Below are 22,072 nucleotides of genomic sequence, written 5' to 3' on the forward strand. Positions count from 1 at the left end.
AAAAAAAAGAGGAAGAAGAATCAGTCTCCATCAGAGGATGATAGGAACCTACTCACTGTACTGAAAACCTATAATTCAAGCAAAGATGTGAGTAGTAATTCTCCCTCTCCTCATATGAATCATGTCACTGGGTAGCCAAATAGTACATAAGGAGAAGTGTCTCTTCATTAATTAAACAAATTAAAAAAAGATAATAAAATAAATTTTTTTTAGAATATCACAATTTACAACCGAGAGCAATGGATATGAACATTAGGCATCAACAGGTACCAGGATCACAAAAAGAGATATGAGACATTCTGTGCCCCCTGTAATCACGCCAAGCAGCACCTCTAGCACTGCCAGGGGATCAAACTTGACTCTAGATCTGGCTGCCAATTTTCAGGAAATTGAAAGGAACATGTTGAACTGAAGAGGACATTTGTATGCAATCAGTAAAATGCAGACTGTGCGAAAACTACAAGTCAAATGGCCTGGGTTCCTCAACAGATAAATTGTGAGGGAGAAAAAAAGGGGTAGAGGACAAACACACAGATTAAAAGACACTTTAAAAGATGTATTTTTTTAAATCGACAAGAGGCTAATCTATAGTGCCTAAGGACACTGTATATATGTAAGTGAAAAAAAAATGAAAAAATTACAAGGGCTAAAAGTCATGGTAATTATTACTTGTTGGATTAGGAGACAGCTCAGTTGTGTCTGGGATGGAGCCCTTGGAAGGTGTCTCTAGGCGGACTGGGAAAGCCTTTTTCCTGACCTGTGTGGTGAGTATCCTATAAAAATTCATTGATCCATAGTTCTCAATTTTTGTGAGGTTTTCTCTATATTTTATTTTAACATAATTTTATAAATATTGGATCTTTAAATCAGACTGGTTTTCATAAAGAAGAAAGCCAGCCCCCTGCCAGAGCACCCATGTTGTAATTCTGATCACAGGAGCTCAGTGGAAAAGTGCTTGACGTGACACACCTGAAAACCACACTGGAAAGACAGCTCTATGAACAGTAGGAGAGTGCATTATTCCTGCACAGAGAAAGCAGTAAATTGTTATTTATAGATATTGATAAGAAGAAATCCTTGAGCTTCTATGACTACCAGGCTTTTACAGTCGTGCTCCAGGGATAGACAAAGAATGCAAGGAATATTCCACACATTATTCATTTATAATCAATTATGTAATGTGTAGAAAACACATTCAGAGTTTATAAATTACTGAAGAAGAAAAAGAATGCAGTTACCTTTAAGGCATTGAACTCTTCATGGTAGAAAGCCACAGAAAGCCAACCACAACGACCTCAGGAATATTTAGCAATTCAAAGAATTAAATACAGCTAAATTTTCTGATGCTCTTCTTGACATACATGTATACCACAAATGCCGAGAGTAAATGATAAACAAGTATAATCCATAACACTTGGTCAGTGATTTTATTTCACATCCAGTTATTACAATTCATTCCATGAAGCCATGAAGGGATGAATATAATGCCACAAACTCGAATAAACCAATGTCCTGAAGAAAAGCAAGAGTGACAAGAATGATGGCTACTAGTTACCAAGTATACCATGGTCTCTTAGCAGAATTAATTGTCAATCAGCATATTCACAGGAAAAAATCACGAATGCTTGAACTATGGATAAACAGAGAAAATTAGAATGAAACAGCAGGCTAGCGTCCATCTATCAGTTTATAAAAACTTTACAAGAAGTCAGGAAAGCACAACAGACATGTTACCACTCCTCTCTGACACCAGTCCTGTTGAGTGAACCACAAGACACAGAAGCCAAGGCTGAAAGCACCAACAGCCTCCCTATAGATGAACTCTCCTAAGTTCAATCAGGACCACCCAGAGGTTTAATTTGGCCACAAGCTTCAAACTGTCTTGGTAAACATTTTTTAAGGCTAAAAAGAGTCAAAAGGAATGAGAATATCTCCTCATCTTTCACTCCTATTTCGGAAAACTTATATGCAATTATCAACTGCAGAAAGGAAACAAAGTAAATGAAGGAGTCCAACAGATAAATTAATTCCAAGATGGAAAACGAGAAAAACTCACAAACTGGCTGTAAAAAATAAATGTTGAGGAAGAAATTTTTTTAAAGTTCTCTGTTATTTCACTCTCACATTCTCCCAAATTCTTTCATCTGGTACCAACCAGATCCAAACTCTGTTGTCTTCTTTCATTGGTCCCTCTCCTTCCTGCCTCACATTTTTTTCCCCCAAATCCACCAGCACTGTCCAGTCCTAGGCCCTCACGACCTGATGTCTGTACTGCTTGCAGGGGCCACTTTCTTGCTTTTGTCTCTATCAAGGCCTAGGCCCAACCCTACCATAAACCATACGTACCTCTACTTCATTGTGAACCTTCCACTTCAAGAACATCCTTCTCTTGATGTGACTTCTCCACCCCCGACACGCATACACTAAACTGCAGTGATAACAAAGCCCACTTGATCTTTGCTTATCCAAGTCCTATATGTCCTTCAAAGGTTCAGTTGAAGCTTCCTTGATGATTTCACCAAACACTCCAGTCTCGAATGCTCTCTGTCAGCTTTGAAACAGTAGAGTGCTTTGATTCCATATGGTCTTTTCTTATTCAGTTATACAAGCATCTCTCAGGGCTGAAAGGATCTTGAAAAGCATTCAGCCTTGTACCTGAATGTCCTCTACATCTCTAGCAACTGCTTATCCAGATTATGCTTGGATACTTCCACTAATTGTACTTTTACTACCTCCTGGAGTAACTCAATCTAGGTTTCAGCAGCCCTACAATTACAAAGTTCTTCCTTATAATCAGCTTGTATCTCTCACCAAATAGCTTCAAACCATTAGTTATTACTGTAGTTTGGTATCTATAAAAAACAAATTAAATCCCTTGTGTACATTCCCAATATTCTAAGATATTAATAAATTTATCCATTCTCCCACAAATCTCAAAATATATTTATACCATTTCCCATCTCACATCATGTCTTCAGCTTTACCCACTATCCTGGTAATTATATACAGCCTTTTATTCTTCTAATATTTCAGGTGTGTGTCATTTACACTTAGGGCCAATAATCTTGAAAATATCAGAACTTTCATCAAGTCCAGACATTAGGACAATTTCACTAAACCTCAATCCTTTCTCCCCCTCTTCCCACGGTACCCAGTGTGAGCTAATCACATATTACATGCTTGATCACTTTGGCTTTGAAATAGTTCTCTCAAATTAGTTTTCAACAAATTGCCCACTGTAAACTGCATGTTTCTAGACATAGATTAATTTCTTCCAAGCTTTTCCCTTCATTGAAATGAAGGAAAGCTTACCAGAATTTTTTCTCAAAAAAAAAAATAGTTTCAGGAATAGTAAAATCTCTTGTGAAAATTAAACCTGCTACAAACATCCAGGCACTTTATATGGCAGTATAAAGAAGCATGGGAAAAGACTATAGCATGGGGCATCAGAAAGTGCTTTGTGAGCAATGACCAGCTGGCATGTGAAATATTGCAGCGATATATTTCATCAGGTAAAATTTTTGTACTTTCAAATTAATTCATTTTTTTAAACAATCATGCTTCTGATTTCCACTGCTGTGTGACGATGTTCACATGTAGTACAGGAACAAGGCTATGACATGTGCCTGTATAGATAAAACACTATGTAGCCAAAAGTTTCAGACCAACCATTTTCATTGACCCTCAGCTGACAACAGTTGGTACTGCAAAAGGTCAGCCTCTCTCTCGTTTTTTTTTAGAGCAATTTGCATCTCATTGTACTAATTTTACTCTCAATCTATTGCTTAAATTATCTACTGCTCCATAAGGAATGACATTTCCTTTGGCTGAGAAACCAGCTGTATCACACTACATTAGCAGAGACGAGCCTCACCAAGGGCAAAGCGATGGCTGACTTTCCTGTTTTGGCAAGCCCACTCGGGAGGCACAGTGCCAGCACCTGCGGAGATCACTGACAGGCTGGCCCAACTGCCACAGCTTTGATGGCAATCTGCATAGGATTACCAGTCACACATTAACAGCCTCATTTCAATTCACCAAAACAAATGGTGCCACCAAATCTCCCCACACAATTCCCTACGTTCAATAACTCCACTGGTGAATTTCTCTGTCCAGCTCAATCATGTATGCCCACCAAGCTCTGTAATGACGGATGGAGTCATTAGCATTTTAGTTTCTACACTGAACCTAAAGCCAAAGCATATGGTCTGACAGACGTTCCAGCCATGGGCTCTATTTAATTTGCCATGTAGGTGTCCACTTACACTGGACCTTCATGAAAGAATGCTAATTTATAAGTTATAGTCCAGCCCCTGTTTCAACTCTTCACATCCTCAAATGTTATAACATGTTGTGATAATAGAGGACTCAGAACATGCTTTATTCTATATTTCAGCTAAGACTCATGATGAAAAACTACCTTTGAACCTAATTAAATCACTTCAAATGGACAAGATGGACAAATATGCAGGAAATGTTTGTATGCCATCTCTGATTTGGTTTGTAACTACCAATGATTTGGTTCTTTGATAAAATATTTCACAGACTCACTTTTTCCTCATTTGTGGTTTATTATAGCAAATTGGATAAATCTTACCTTCTGACAAATGTATATATACCTATAGACCCCAAAACCCCAGTAAAGGTATATGACATTCACATTATCTCAGAAAGTTTCCTTATCCACTTCCAGTTGATTCTCACCCCCCACGGTCAAACACTATTCTAAAGTCTATCACCATAGATCAGCATTGCCTCTCCTAGAACTTAACATAAATGGAGTCATGTGGCATGCACTCTTGTGGTCAGTCCTCTTTCTGAAAACGTTAACACTGCAGAGCTTTATCCACACTGGTGCCTGTATCAGCAGTGCACTCTAATTGCTGAGTGGCATTCCATTGCTTGAATAAACCACTAATTACTTATCCTTTCTCCTGTTAATGGACATTTGGGCTCTTTACAATTATTGGTTATTATGAATAAAGCTATTATAAACATTCTTCCACAAGTCTTTGTGTGAACACATGCTTTTATTTCTCTTATGTAAATACTTAGAAGTGGAGCTGTTGTGTCATATATGGTAGTTGTTTATGTAATTTGAATTTTTTCCTGCCATCACTGTATCTACTATCTGTATTACTGAGTTGCAATAAAAAGGACATGACTAACACTTTCAACCTACAAAAATATATAACCTAGTTTTCTCTCTTTCCTGTGAGAAAATTATTCTTCTCAGGAACATAACCAGACTTTTTACTATTTTATTTCAGTATAAATTGTACATTACAATTTCGCTTGTGATCTTACTCCTATAACCTGCGTTTTACCATAAGCCTTAACTTATGAACCACAAATTGTCTACCACTGGGGTTTTGGTTCTAAAACTTGATGTAAGCATTGAGAAACATCTGTTCATGTGGGGAAAAAAAACTGCAAATTGTAAGCTGAAAAAAAATACTGTGTTCATATCTAGAATATACACTACTTTGTTGAGCTTTATGAAAGAAAAGGAATTTGCAAATTCTCTATAAGCAACTAAAGACTTTATTCTAACTCCCTTATCCAACATGAATTAACTGCGTAACATACTTTGTAAAACTCTGTTCTACAAAGCATCATGATTTCACCATATTCATAGCTTGCTGACACTCAACAGACTTCTAAAAACACTCATCCATACTGTTTTATACATCAGTAGTTCACTCATGTACAGGGGGGTTAATTTGGTGTATATATTTTATCATTGTTTTCTAAATGTCTAGAGTGAATGACCTACTGCCGAGACTATATAATCTGAGACCTTATAGGAAAGAATACTCCATAAAGACACGTTAGAACCACTATGATATGCCTTATGGATTATCCTACATTATCTCAAGTAACTCATTAAGTGTCTGCTTTTTTGCACTCCACTTTTTAATTTATCTAATTTGTTGTTATTTTAAACAATAAAAATGATTGAAATATCAATTGTGAGCTAAAGACAATAAACAATAAGAGAAGGTATTCTCTAAATGTATTTCTATACATAAATTACTTTAAATATAAGGTGTTATGATAATTATTTTTCACGGTGGTTGTAGTGTATCATTTTTCCTTTAAATTGAAAACTAGCTGCTGCTTTTATAGTTTTTGTTCTTTCACCTCATATTTAAATAACATTTACCAATTGGAGCTCAACAGTATACAATATAAATTATGTAAAGGACATAAAAAGTTGGTTGCTGTTTTTATCACACCTGACCATGGCAGGTGTAACAGCTACTCCAATTATGCCATCCCTTTTGTAGTAAGATGCAAAGACCTTTCATTTTGAGTTGATTCACAGTACATTCATTCTCAGTACTGTCAGAAGATATTTTAAGCAGTTGTTCTCACAATGACACAATTTAAGGGACCATTTTTCCCTATAAAACACTAATAACTTAAAAATTTTACATTCTTACATCAAACAAACAAACAAAAAGTGATCAAGGCTATGTTTCAGACCATCAAAAATATGTAAGGACCTAGTTTAGCATCATACAGCTGGAAGGAAGTTTAGTCTCAATCCACATCTTCCACAGATAAGGAAATTGAGGCCTGGAAGCATTCAATGAATTCTCTAAGCCCATACAATTAACTGGGTTAGAAGAGTTAAAAGGTTAGAGAAGCTTAGAATTAAGAACTGGGCCTCTTGATCTTTAGGAAATTGTTCTTCCCCAAGCAAAAATGACTTGACATCTATTTGTATGGGTTGGCTTTTAGATCCATTGTGGAATCAGGATTCTTCCTCCTTTATGTTTCCATTACTTTCAGCAAAAGATGGATCTTTTTTTTTTTTTTAAATCATTGACCACCTTCTGATTCACTCACTCTGTAGATACGGATATCAACTGTATCTATGTATCTATATCTCTATAGCTCAGTCTTATTTATTTGCAAACACTCCTAAACTAGGCAGCTGATAATTTTCAAAATTTCTTAAATATGGAGAAGAATGATTTAAGAGAATAAGTTAAGGTAATTTAAGTGGTATTATTGAAAAAGTAAGGAAAGCTTTTTCACAAATAAGGTGAATAGGTACTTTACTGAGTGACTGGACAATATGAATGTCAAAATAGAAGAGAAATACACAAATTCACCTTAGAAAATGGAAAGAGAAAGAAGAAGAGAAAAAAAAGCAGAATAGGAATTGAACAGAGTATTTTTAGCTCTCATCTTTATTTGAAAAATGGCAAGAGAAAAATTTTTTAAAAACTGGAATGAAATGAGCCAATCCACAAAATAGGAAAAAAAAAAAACAATAAATGAGCACTATTTTGACTGCAACCCACTCAGACCAGCAGGGCCAGAAAGTCTTTGTTGCCACAAGGCAGCTGGTGTCTAAGTACACAAAACCCTTTTTATTTCAATGTCACATTTAAATCCTGGGGCATAAAACCAGGGGCTGACTGCAGAGGCTCTGGCTCTGCAGGACAAGACTACCCGGACCACAGCTAAAATCAAATGCCAAAAATGTCCCACCTAAGTGAAGAATGATTAGCAAAATAATTAGAAAATATGTCAGAAAACATTTTTAACACAGATTATTTAGGCTGAGAGTGAAAGTAAGGGGGATTCTGACTTGATGTTTGACTGATGAAACAGGCCACACTTTACACAATACCTCCTCCAGAAAGAATTATCTTGTATTTCCATATCCATAGGGGAAATCAGCATAATTACAGAAAAAAAGAGGGACTTTATTTCCTTTTCACATATTCAGGCTGGTGTATCCTGATACCTACATATCAAATAAATTACCAAAGTAGTGATAATTAGTTAGATTTATATGAAATACATCTGTTATCCAACTGGATGTGGGAAATGAATAAACACACACACAAACACACACACATTCATAACACCCAGTACAATATCAGGCATTATCCTATAGGTATGATTTTAATAATCATTTATTATAATCATTACCTTAACCTCCTGCAACCTAATGATGGTCCTCAACTCTAATTTTACCTCTCTAAAGATACCGTAAAATGAAGTCTGATGTCTATGCTCAAGAAACTAAGCTAATGATTTTTCTTTTTAGTCTCTATTGGCATTCTCAGGAATTTAAAATTCTAATGAATTAAATCCCTTTCCCCATTCTGCTGCAAATAGAATAAAAATAACAATAAAGGTGCTCTGAGAATATTATTACTTACATTCTAGCTTCAGATATTTAGCTCAAAGTCATCTGTCCTAAATCCAGCCTCATGGCTTTAGAGCTGCTCTTAGTTTCATTCCCAATCCCGGCCACCCCACCCCCACCCTAGGCGTGACAGACATTCACATTAAGACAAGGCACATTCCTTCCTTAGTCACTATTTTCTCACTGAGTCTTTTAAAGCTCTTTATATGCACCATTTACATTTCCCCAACATGTATGCTAAACTGCAATTCATTAAATACACATTTATTGAAGATTTAATATGTGCAAGGCAAATATCTTGTCCTCAGATCTGTGATTAACTCTTATACACAAAAATCCTGAAACGAATTTAATTGGCTCTCTTCCAATTCACATTTCCAGAAATGCTCCCAAAGGTTTCTTAAAATACTTTTTAAAAATTTATCAGAGTATGACAGTTCCTACTTAAGTACTATGCTCTTGTAAGTTGGGTTTTCAAAATATTAAAGGAGGCAATTTTCTTTTTTTTTCCTATTTTGAAATGGATCTCGAAAAATGGTTTTTACAGTTTGGACATGACATTAGAGAATCATTAGGTTTCATGAGAAACTAACCCAAATACTTATTAAGTATACAGTGTTATATTTTCACTCATATTTGGCAAATGGAAATATGTGAAATCAATCTGCCAGCCAATTAAATCAAACCTACACAAAAGACAACCTGTCATACACATATCCCACCCTCCCCCAACACACACAAACAGGCAAAAAGGATGAGATCACAAACAGTACATTTGTGATTTTTTTTTAAATGAAGTATATACCCTTTAGCTCAGCTGCCAATTTGGCCTTACCTGAAGCCACAACTTGTTATGCACAGCGTCTCTGCCTGTAGCGATGCACTGAAATGTAGCATTCTGCCCTGCATTGACCTCTACGTCCCCCAGACGCAGGAAATGAGGAGATTTATCTGTGAAGGCAAGAAAAAAATTATCTTCTTCACATGAAGAAAACACGCCATGTTACTTTTTCCCAACAGAATAATGTTGTGAAAACCTTTGGCCAAGACTAATGTCATATGGAAGAAAACCGAATTTTCTTTGTGCTGAGAGACACTGTTTCCTCTCTCACTCTCATTTCTCTTTTTCTCAATAGCTCTATTACTTATTGCCTCTTAATTGCTAAAGGATTGTTCTGTACAGAGTGAGCACCCAATGAATACAGCTGATTACTGCTGGAGGACCCCTGTAGCCTGCTGCATATGGGTGATAATAAAATAGTTACAAGTCAAAGCAAGCAAGAGAGATCAAATCGACACAAAGCAGAGCATAAAAGAAACATAATGAAAACATACAATGATATCTCAAATACTGATATATACATGGCTGTTGAACTATTCGGTTTCTCTAAGCAGTTAGATCTTCTTTTTTTTATTTCAATGACTATAATCTTCTAGCACTTCAAAGAACAAGGGACTGTTCTTGTTTCTCTCAAATAGAGTATCAGCTTAACTGTTGTTAAATCCACCTCCTATCCCTTTATAGTCCTAGGAAAGTTACCCAAAAGAAATATTAGACCAACAAAAAAATGATGACTGCAGTCAAAATATACGTGAGTTATATGACTGTCAAACAAGTCTTCTCTATAATTACCTTTTAAAACTGAAGCTTATTCCTGTTTTCAACTGAAAGGAAATATAAACAGGAAATGCTAAGTCTCAGAGTAGAAGAAAGCTCAGGAAGGACTATATATATCACAATGAAACTACTGCTGTGCTCAGTTTATATACAGTTTCAATTTGTTTATCATGAGAGCCTTTCTTTAACATCTCTCTTTCAAGAAGTGTAAATGAACAGTGGACGGAAACACCGCTCTCGTATGTGAATAGGTTGAAGGAATTATTAAACCAGTCTGAACTTTGAATGAGATAATTTTGTTCTCCTTTGTTTTCCTTAGAATACACCACATGGAATAAATCACTTGACCCTTGCCTGCTACATCTTTCTCCAGTGCCTCTCATCTTTGGATGCTTTGGAAAAAAGAATGCTTACACTAGAACATGAGCCAGACAGTGGTTCTCAAACTGCAAACTCAAGACCAGCATCATTAGTATCACCTGGGAACTTATTAGAACTGTAAATACTCAGGCCCCACCCCAGCCCTACAGAATCAGAACCAGGGGAAGGGCCAAGCAATCCAGGGTTTGAAAACCACTCAGCAGTAGCACAAACCTTGGCCCCTGGCATAGTGCGCCCTGTGCATGCTGCTTACAACGTATTAGACAATTTCCACCAGGACGATTACTGAACAGATCATCTAGAATTCATGGTCCTATAAAACGCTTCTGTTGGGAGATACAGCTAAATTCTGAATTTATGCCAGCTGTTTTATGCCTGGCTCTACTGAATGCATGCAATGATTTTCTTTCAGGGGATATGATGTAAACACAAATTTAGTCACACCATCTGAAGACCAACCGATGTGCATCTAAGGACATACAAAACTATGTGTTAACAAATTGAGTTTCTTGTTTTGTTTGCTTTCTATTGTTCCATTGTTTACTGTGAATAAATCAGATATTTATTATGATGTAAAAAAAATTAAGTTTGGAATAAGATGAATTAATTTATTCTCTTCATTTCACTCCAGCTTTCAACTCAGCAGATCAAGAAATTTAGTGAGGCTTTTTTTTTGTTTTCTTTCCATAGAACTCTGATTTGTTATTCTTCTTTGCTTTCCTAGACAATTTAATACTACCAAAAATGTAACAAGTTCTACCTAGAGTTTCATTTACATTTGTATTTTGTTCTGGTAAAAAAATTCAGCTAAATAAATTAAAGATTTAATTTACTTTATTAGGAGATCAATGAATCAGGCAGCATCCTTTCCAGCAACTAGAAGACAGGTCCAAGGGCTTGTACAAAATGAAAGGAGGGTGGGCAAGGGAGCTATTAGGAAAAAAATATATATTGTTAGGCCAGGACCTCTTCTTTGGGGAGGAAAAGAAACAGCAAGGGTTTTATCATGCAGATCATCTCTCTTCTTCCTCTGGGGATGGAGAGGGACCACATGACAGATTACCTTACTGGTGCTTAACTGGAAAACAAAGATTGGTCAATTAAGTTAATACTTCTGGAAGAGGTTGAAACCGCAATTAGCTCAGATATAAATCAGGTTTTGTATCATGGGCTTTTAGGACAAGTGATGCCATTTTGGAACTGTGGTTTTCTTTTGAACAGTTTTCAGAAATTAAATAATTAAAAGCGTCCTTCAATATGCGCAGTGCAATTAGTTAAAAGTCTGAAAAATACTTGATTCAAAAACTCTAGAAATATTTCAGTATTCTTTTAAAACTGAACAGCAGGCTAGGCTAAGAGCAACAATAACAAAAGAAACAGCAATGACCAAGTGATAAGCAATCAACAGTCACTACCACTGTTAAGACCAGTGTTGAAAGGATATAGAAAAAAACAATTCTTAATCACAACCTACCACAAGGATAACTCAGGACTTGGATGTCATCAATGGCAATATAGCCACTTCTTGCTCCTGAGACTTCAGCTTCAAATATTACCTGTCAAGAAGAAACAAAAAACATTTACAACAGTCCTTTTTAAGGAATTTTCACAGTGAAAGAATAGCTATAACACACTTAAGAAAATTAAACTTTAATTTTTGTCCTGTAAGAATTAAAATTTTATCTTATACTGTAATTTCCTAAACCTTGTACAGGTAAACAAAACAATTTTTTTTTGAAGAGCAATTAAATTATTAAGGTCAAGAAGCTCTCACCAAGTTTTTTAAGCAATGACTATTAAGTGTTGTTTGATTTTCTGAATGGACAATATATAGGCAGAATAAATAGGCAGATATAGAAAATCTCACATCCCTAAATTTTCCCTTATTGACTTTTTCCATTTTTGTTATTTATTTAACATACATTGAGAACCTACAACGTGCCAAAGCAGTATGCTAACCAGTGAAGACAGCAAATAATCTAAGCTTTTAAGTAGCTGAATTTTCAGACAGAGGTCATCAGATAGATTAGTGGTATACCAGGCAAAAAGGACTATATACAATGGAATAGATAAGAATGTGATGTTTGGGAGACTAAATGAATGCAATCTGTATGGTTACAAAGACTCAAGAAGGAAGAGATGAAATTAAAGAGGTAGGCATGAAAGACCTTGAATACCACGGAGTGAAGTCAAAAGTATATCCTGTCCATGGTTCCCCAACAATAAATATCATTTTTAAAATCCATGCTCAAATAAAAGCTCAAGTTATAGAGTTGTGTTGTTACAATCACTGACAGAACTCCATAAAGCTTTTCTCTTAATAACACATGCTGTGGCTTTTCAAGAGAACACAGATTTAGCATGCCACGTTTAAATATTTTATTTGACTGTGGGCTCCTTTATTTGTGGAGATACGTAGGTTATTTTTGGAGTATTTTTGCAAAATATTTTAGCAAATGTATTGGAAGTTGATGTTTAAGGTAGGAATAAAATATAATCAAATTGGTTTACTAGACATATATTTGGCTAAAAGGTGGAAGATGGCCCCAAAGAAGGTAAGACTGGAAACAGACAGTCAGATAATATACTAGTAGCAGTGGAAAAGAGATGAGAAGAAAAAGGAGAGAGAAAGAAATAATGTTAAGGAAATAAACAAAACATAACTTAACTGATTCATTAGTTGTAAAGAAATAGTAGGACAATTCTGATTCCTGGCTCGGATCCCTAAGTCAATAATGCTATTGTCTATTTTCAGGGAGGGGAAAATTTCTCCCTCTACCCCTCTAGAGTTTTTGGCTGGACTAATAACAAAATTGACAGAAGACAGATTAACAGGAGAAAAAGAAACAAAATTTTAATTGTATATAGAGAGGTCTTACAGAAATGGGACCTAAAAAGTAGCCAAAGCAGGCAGCTTTTATACTTTTTAGACAAAAAAAAAACCCCAATAAATTTGTGAGTAATTGACAGGACAAAGAAACAAGTTTGGGGTGCTGTTTCCCTTTCTCTGCCCCCCCCCCAAACACCACCACACACCTCCACACACATAAATTCATTTAATCTTCACTACAATCATATGATGTAGGTATCATTTTTATCCTCAATGTAAAGAAAAGGTAAATGACTGCACTAGTCTAAGAGCTAACAAGTGGTAAAGCTGGGGATGGACCCAAGCCAAACTCCAGGTTCTTCCAGGATCTTCCATTAACTTCACTACACCTCGTCTCAAGAAAAAGAAACACACACAGTAAGGGCATTTCCTTTAAATGGGTTTTCAAGTTCCTTTAAAAGTCTAAACTTAAATTTTTTTAGTGTTCTTTTAAATAGCAAACCCATTAGATATTATACTGACTACAGAGTGGTGTCATCAGTATCACACCCTTCCCAGTCTCTTACTCGGTCCTACATCCAACAAAGCCAACGGCCGTGGGACGCGGTGGGCTAGGCAGATGGCTCCTCTGCCCTCGGATCACGCTCCTCACAAACCAGCTCCCGCGTTAGTTCTTTTCTGCTTCAAGTTTGCCCTTTATGACTGTTAATTTCACTAAAATACGTTAAAGCTGAGAAGCAGCAGAACGAGTCTTTGTGGGAAGGCAAATGCTTCAAGACAAAAGGAGGACTAATCTATGCGTACGTGTGAGTGTGTGTATACATAGGATCTGCCTTTCATGTAAATGTACTCGATATGAGAACAACTGTCATGTCACTGTCTACACCGTCTAAACATTGGAACAGAGGTTTAGCAAGAAATAGAGGGGAGACTCAGAGACTTGAAATAATGAATAACTTGAAGCAGTCGTGGTATAGGCCACATTCTTGGGGGTGAGAAAACTTGTATTTGACTCCCAACTCTCCTTTATACAAATTCTTGAGCAAATCACATAATGTTCTAGAGCCAAGTCCCAACTCCATAATATGGAGATAAAGCAGCTTTCATTATAAACTTTTATGAGGATTTAATAACAGCATTTGTAGAAGTGCTATATAAACCAAAAGGGTAAGATTATAGACATTAATATATGAGGTTTGTATAAGTGTATCCCAAGGAAAAAGTTTTACTTGCTTCAATGGTAGTTCAAGGAAAGGGAAGGTACAGAAAGAAAAAAATGAGAAAATTATTTTTGAAAAAAAATACATTCTTATGACTAGACCACACATCTGTATAATTAGTTTGTTATTCGGTTTTGTTGCAGTCAGCATTAATTAAATTATTTTAATTCCAAGCTTTTCTTAGTTTTACTCTCTCAAACTGTTTTCTTTCCTTTGCTTCATGTAGTTGATAAGTTTAAACATGTTTACTACACCCTTGAGGAAGTTTCTTATTTGTTCATTTAAATTGAGCTATATTCTGGACAATAAATTTAGACCTTGATTTAAAAGGGAGTCGAAGAATTGGTTCTTTAGTAGAGAAAAAAAAAATGTTTCTCTTTTTAGTCCTCATTTTCCCTGCTAAGTATTGTCTTTGCCTCATTAATGAGAGCAAGAGGAAATTTCTAAGATCAGATTCCTTTACTGCTAAGGATCTAATCAGCTTTATCACTTCAACAGAGCCCTCACCTTGTAAGGCTCTTCTGTCCACTCAGGGAAAACCAATCTCAGTAGCTTAATTACGCACTACATGCTTGGGCTAATGCTCGGGTCAGAGATAATGCCTGGTGTCAAGTAGTCAAACAGGGCTTTCTAGGAGAAGAGAGCAACAGAAGCCGCCCCAGATGTCAACTTTAACCCAGCCAGGAGGCCGGCCTGGGAACGCAGGGAGCTGCTTTTCATGCTGCTTCCACTCCACTGCATTACCTAAAATACTGAAGGAGATGACTCTAATCAAATTTTTGCTACTCTAGCAACATTCTTGGATTATTAACTAAATAAGTGAAATAAAGCTGAATTAAAGGCGGGGAGGAGGCGAACCATAAAGAACAAGAACAACTTTATCCTTTGCCAAACAGAATTAATGCAGACGTCCCTCATATAATAGAAAGCTAAACTCAAAGTCAGGTGGTCTGCTGTCACATATAACCCATAAATTTTATTTAACTGTGTCTTCATAGCCTCAGATGAGCATTACTGGCCTTGCCTATATCATGTATTTGTTGTGAAGACTGAATGGTATATGTAAAATAATTCAATGATAGATTAAATTATTTTCCTGGGATATACTTATACAAATGTTCTGTACTAACAATGTCTATAATCTTACCCTTTGGTTTATATAGCACTTTTATAGATGCTATTATATGTATAAAATTATCCAGTGACACATGAAATGCCATGTAAGATACTATGGATATGAAAAAAATGTGAAATAAAAATTTGCACCTCATTTTCTTTCAATATACTGTCGTGTCAAAAGCGTCAGCTCCAAAAGTCAGATATTCATTTAGTTCACATTCTTTAAGTATTCACCTTAACTTATGGAAAACCATATGTAAAGTTACTTATGTAAGTTTAACTTACATAAAATCTAAACCTCAGTTTCTTTTTCTATGAAAAGAAACTACTGGGAAGGGATAGACTGGAGTTCAAAATTTGTAGATACTGACAGGCATATGTACAATAGATAAACAAGATTATACTGTATAGCACAGGGAAATATATACAAGATCTTGTGGTAGCTCACAGTGAAAAAAAATGTGACAATGAATATATGTATGTTCATGTATAACTGAAAAATTGTGCTCAACACTGGAATTTGACACAACACTGTAAAATGACTATAACTCAATAAAAAAAGTTAAAAAAAACAAAAGGGAAACTATGAGCATCCACTTCAAGGTTAAGGGAGGATTAGATGAGATACTGCACGTGAACCACTCAGCACAGCTCCTGGCGCAGTAAGCATTCTAGGCTGGGGGCATTAGTGCCATCATGGGAAGAAAACATGCATAAGGGACAGGTACAAAAATGACCTGTCCTCCCAGTCCCTTCTCTCTCTTCAAAAATGTAACTCCCTGCCCTGAATTTGAAGAAAAAACAAACTTATAATAAATTGGCATTTTATTCCCATAAATCTCCTCAAATATGTGTTTTTGTGATTTGAATTATTAAATTTTAAATATCGTTCATGTAAAGATCAAAGTAAATTACACATTTGCCTTCAAAGAATACATCTACCAAAATCAAAACCTATTTCTAAGTAAGCATATCCAAATATTGATCATGCATAAAACAGTCATCTGTGACACCCCCAAGACGGGTAAGGCTGCAGGTCCATCCACATCAGCGCTAGTAAATCATGTACGTCTACATCTCCAATGACAATATGAGGCCTCAGAGTCCGGAGCTGTGCTTGATTCAGGTTTGCGTCCTCAAAGCTTATTCACAGTATCTGGCACCTAGTAGATACTCAACAGATGCTAGCTGAACAACAACAACAACAAATTATATACACACATGTATGTCAACATCATTAAATTTAACTGACTTCTCTCTCATGTAAATTCTAAAAATTGAATTCTCAAGGATCCATCCTAGGCCATCTTCTCTCTTTTTGCCATACTTGTTACCCTGATAGAATAAAGGGAAATGAGCTTGCAAAAAGACAGAGAATATAAATAATAATAAAAAAAAATGTAGTGACATAAAAGGAAAATGGAGGTACATGGCATCCAAAAGTCAGTAAAAGAATATCTGAAATGGAAGAGATGTCAGAACCAGCTGCTGATCAAATGCTAAGTAAAATGCAGATTAAAAATACCCCCTTATGTATCCTTTAACTAGAAGTTTATACACTCTGGCCAACATGTCCCCATTTCCCCCAAACCCCAGGCCCTGGTAGCCACCACCATTCTAGTCTCTGTATCTATGAGTCTGGCTTTTTTAGGTTCCACCTATAAATGATGTCATACCAGAGAATGCAAATTTCCAGTTATAAGATGAATAAGTCCTATGGATCTAATACACAACATGGTAATTATATTTACATCATTGTATTATACACTTGAAAGTTGCTAGGAGAGTAGCTCTTAAATGTTCCCACCACAAAAAAAGAAAAGAAAAGAAAAGGTAATTATGTGATGTGATGGCATTAGCTAATGCTATAGTAGAACCATTCTTCAATATATACTTGTATCAAATCAACACATTGTACACCTTAAATTTATACAATGTTATATGTCAATTATACCTAAACAAGGCTGGAACGAAGCACACCTTATATGTGCCATTGTGATTAAGAGTGACCAAAGGAAGAGCCATCTGTATGAAGTAACAGAAATGGAAACCACACTGGACAACGATGAAGTGAGCAGAGGAATGGAGACAAATCCTCCTGCAGTAAGTCTGCCTGAATTGTGGAGAAGGTGGAGAAATCTAACCAGGGATGGAAGAAGACATGGGATCAAAGGAAGTGTTCAACTTTTTATTTATTATTATTTTTAAGATTAAAAACACTGAGATGTTTCAAAGTTGATGAGGATGATTCAATATGATAGGGAATGTCTGAGTGTACATGAGAGAAATGATAACTGTCAGTGTGAGATAGGACAGCACAGGACTCAAATCAAAGGAGAGGATGAATGAAGTTATGAATAAGTTTGTAGGACTGGTAGTTAAGGAAATTTCTATTGTATGGCCTCAATTTTCTCTGCAACAAGGGATGGGCAGGAGAAAAGGAGAAGTGGTTGGACTTTGGAGAGAGCTGAATAGAGTGGGATGGAGAGGAGAGGAGAAAGGGAACTGAAAAGTGTACTGGGATTTCCAGGAATACTGTGGGCCCATCTGAAGCTGGCGCTTGTGAATTTCTACTGATTCCAATCTATCACGGAGCGTGATTCTGTTTTAAATAGAGTTTGCTTGGTTTTAAGCCCATAATAAGGAGACAGGGGAAAAAAAAAAAAGGAATCAACAAGTTTATGGAAATGGCAAACATCACAAAAAAGGTTATGGTGAAATCAAATTCTGATATGATAAGCAAGCTGATGAATTAGCAAAGACAGATGGCTGGATGAATGGGTACTCCCCATGAGGCTGATGGATGATCTAAGTAAGTTAATCACGTAAAAGATGAGTTTATGTTATGGTCGGAAAGTGAGATGTTTATATGTAAAGTTAGAACACTTGAGATAAGATCTGTTTAACAGGAGCAGCAAGTTAAAATAAAGTCAGCGAACTATCAAGGGACTTTCCACAAAGATGCTGAAGCCATTTGGATTTTCCACAAAGATGGTGAAGCCATCAGGTGGGCTTTGGGAGTGAAGAAAGCAAGTCTGATACCAGTACTAATGTTCATAATACATAGAAGAAATTGACTTGGGGTTCAGTGGAAGGCAGTAATGAGGATGATGGCATGGTTGAAAGGAAAGAAACTCAAAGGGGCAGGGTGTTTCCTATCCATTAACCTGATCCTAAGTTACATGGGAATTAATATATGCTCTTTTAGAGACTGAAAAGAAGTGTCCTCAGTCTAGAGCATGATTATTATTATGTAATTAATTGTCTAAATAAATTTTTGAGGTTTATTTCCCCTACGAAAATATAAACTCATTGAAGACAGTGACTTGTCTTATTCCCACAGCATCAGTGAACCACAAGAACCCTGCTGAAAATTGGGGCTTGAAAAGAGTGCCAGCATGTTACAGAAAACAGTGCATCAGGTGACTCTAGTTAATAATTCTGCCATAAGGGGAATTACAGGATAAGGTATTTAATTCACTTTTATCTAACTCATAAAATTTTGTTGACATAATAAAATGACCCTCCCTTGAGAAAGTTCCAGATAATTCTCCCAAGCTAATTTAGAAATCATGAAAACATAATTATTTCCCTTAAATAATGCTATAAGCGATCGACTTCTGCTTATAGGCCCCAGAAGATCTTATATTGAGTAAGTCAAATATCTATGTGGAAAATTCAAAATCTAGAATATAGTTTCTTTTCAAATGTGAAAGTATTCTATTTCTGTTCACACTTAAAGATGAATACACACACACAACTGGCGGGCGATACCAAAAGTCCAACGTATAACTGGCAGTCGCCGCCACACTGCAGTGCCTCTCTTGGGCACTGTCAGTCTGGGGTTCTGCTTTCTCAGTCAGCATTTGCTGAAAGTATTATAGAAAAGGAGCTTCTCTCTGTTAGACCCCTGCATGCCAGGCTAGCTCACCTACTGTGTCCTGTAACAGTTGATTTTTAAGAATCTAACATGTGAAAATGCCTTTAGTAAAGGCCTTGGGGCTCTCTGAAACCAATGCATTCTTAACAGCCCTTGCCTTTTGGTTGCTTGCCTGTTTACTTAGTTTCTGAAAAGGATAAATAGCTGCAACTGAAAAAGGTCCCTAGTTTAAATACGTAAGCAAAAGAAAAACTGGTATATTCTTTGGCTTTAAAGCTGCTTGCAAAGTGTAATTAGAGGATTCTAATTATAACAACTACTAAATATGGAATACAATAAAGCCCAAATTGATTCTTCATCTAAAACTCTTTCATATTTCATATTTTGACTTACAGGTACATAAGAATTCAGACTCAGTTACTTTCCTTAAGAGGTTCTGAGAAACGGCCAGTTTCTTAGAAGGACTAATCTGGTCAAGACTTAACATTAGGAAGATGCAGCCTGCAGAGAGTAGGAGGGTTCCAGAGATTCTAAACCCTATACCACTACCTGAGTACATACAGTTATGAGGTCCACCACACAACAGAAGCAATTGGATGGGTTTAGCCATTCTCTTTCTTTCATACACATACATATCCCCTCCACACACACACACACACACTCACACGTGCACGCACAGTCCTCTCTCTCTATCCACACACAGTTATAATAATGTAACAGTGACAAGTTGATTTTTTAATGTAAATTCTATGTAGAGTGTAGCCAAGTATTCCTGAATAGAATGTCAGTGTTACAAAAATACACTGAGGCTTAACGTTCCCAATTGCCTCGGTGATGAGGGGGACTGCTCTGTTATCTACATGCACGACAACATTAGGTATAACAAGATCGCACGTGCATCAAAAACAACTACAACCTCCACCCAAATGCAGCCCTTTTCAGAGTGGAATTGTGTTTGCCTGATAAACAACAGAACATCAGTCAAAGCACATGACAATGTCCAGGAAATAGTGAGGACGTAGGACCACAGATCAAAAGGAGAAAATAAAACCTAAGAGATTTCACACCAAAATAGACCATAGAAAAGAAAAGCCCAAAGAAGGCTGTTTCAGAAGGCTCCACACTAAAATGAATACACAAGCACAGTACATTCCATGCTTCACTTCAGCCCCAGGAGCTGGTTATCTCTAATGTAATCACCCAAAGTATCTAGAAGAGCTACATAAAGGAGCTAACAATAATCATTTTTAGAGCTTAAGTCCAAATGTTTAAGTTTATAATCATAGTCCATAAGTTATTTACATTAATTTTCATTTCTGAAACACACACTTGTAAAAACTGTCAATGGTCTTTTTAAAATTTCAATAGATATTGATGCAGATTCCTACGTATAAGAAACACATGACTCCGTAATGTGGCTAAAAGACACCCAGACAAACTTCATCTCTGAAAACAAATGAACTTAAAATTTGAACCAAGAATAAATTTACAAAATAAATTCAAGAGGGATTTGTGTGCTCTCCGTTCTCTCTATTATTTTAGGATACCGCTGAGGGAGGGGGAAGGCATATACTGCTTTCTCAGAAAGCTTTTGCTGTAAGTCTTTCATGATAATGGAGAGACAGATCAGACAAGGACACCCCAGCATCAGGCAGAGTCCCAACTCTGAGTCACAGACTTTAACTCAAATCCCCATGTTGACCTCATGGGGTCATTGGGAGGATTAAAAGTGATCATACACAATTTAGAAGATTCTCCATAAATGTTAACCCCTTCCTCCCTTTCCTGACCTCCAGGGAGTAATTCAGCATATTAAGTACCTTAAGACCCCAGCCTTTGAGCAGTACGTCAAGAGGGCAGCTTCAGGTGGCACTGACACCGGACACCATGAGGAAACAACTCTTACCTCTTCAGGACTGCAGCAAATTAAGCACCACATACCCACGACCTTCCCCGTTCCAGCCTCTAATACAAAAAACGTTTCAAACCACCATACACCAGCATCACTAAACTACCCTATGTGATACCATTTTCATTCAATTCAAACCTACTGTGGTGAAGCCAGCTAAGACCAGAGACCACAGGAAAATATGTCAATGCCCTCCATTCTTTAGAAGCCCCAATTCCAAGATGGGCAGACAGACCGAGCATGAAACTATATGCTAAGTATCTTTAAATACGTATTCAGAAATAAGTTGAAACAGGGCCCATTATTCATGGCACAGCCTAATTTATGTTAAGAATATGAATTTAAGAGAGAAAAAGTCAAAAAGGCAATTAGAAGAGGGAAATGAAACAAAAGGTAACTGAAATAATCCAAGATCTAAAAATGCCATTCATCACATTTTTCATCCTATGGTCTGTCCTTAAATACATAAGCAAGCAACTTACATCATAAAAGATTTGATATAAAACTGAAAGTGGAGAAGCAAAGGGTAGCAAATTCATCAGCAAAATGTCATTTCTGTACCTTTACTATCATAGCTCCACCATCTGGGTTATATTTTATAGTTAGTTGTCTGAGCCAAAAATAAAAGATGACTGGTTAAGGTTGCTATTTCTATCAACATGACACTGAATTACAGTACTATTTTTCCTTGCTTCTCGAGATGTGCCATTTGTCTTCCTACAATACACAGGCAGAACCTTTTAAATTTTAGCACCAAGAGTCCAATCTCACACATAGCAGAAGTAGATCACTTCACTTGCACAACTATATCTGAAAAAAATGCTTTCAAACTAACACAGTAAGTCTGTTCCTCACCAAACTTCAGTGACTCTCAGGAACTTTAATTTATCATCATGGAACTCAATTAGGAAAGTCAACATGAGCAGTGCAACCTATATACAC

At 36.4% G+C, this 22,072-nt stretch overlaps 1 protein-coding gene across 7 annotated transcripts in view; it reads right to left on the minus strand.

Annotated features, from left to right (window-relative positions):
* PTPRK (protein tyrosine phosphatase receptor type K) overlaps positions 1-22,072 on the minus strand; it is a 510,442-nt gene that overhangs the window by 244,345 nt on the left and 244,025 nt on the right. For all 7 annotated transcript variants that reach the window (XM_014564475.2, XM_006190871.3, XM_006190873.3 and 4 more), the window contains exons 4-5: positions 11,647-11,728; positions 9,009-9,124 (exon numbers count right to left, since the gene is read on the minus strand). In XM_014564475.2, coding sequence (XP_014419961.1) covers positions 9,009-9,124; positions 11,647-11,728 — 198 coding nt within the window. The remainder of the gene's footprint in view (positions 1-9,008; positions 9,125-11,646; positions 11,729-22,072) is intronic.

The sequence above is a fragment of the Camelus ferus genome, chromosome 8 (assembly GCF_009834535.1).
Source record: "Camelus ferus isolate YT-003-E chromosome 8, BCGSAC_Cfer_1.0, whole genome shotgun sequence".
Taxonomy (NCBI): Eukaryota; Metazoa; Chordata; class Mammalia; order Artiodactyla; family Camelidae; genus Camelus; species Camelus ferus.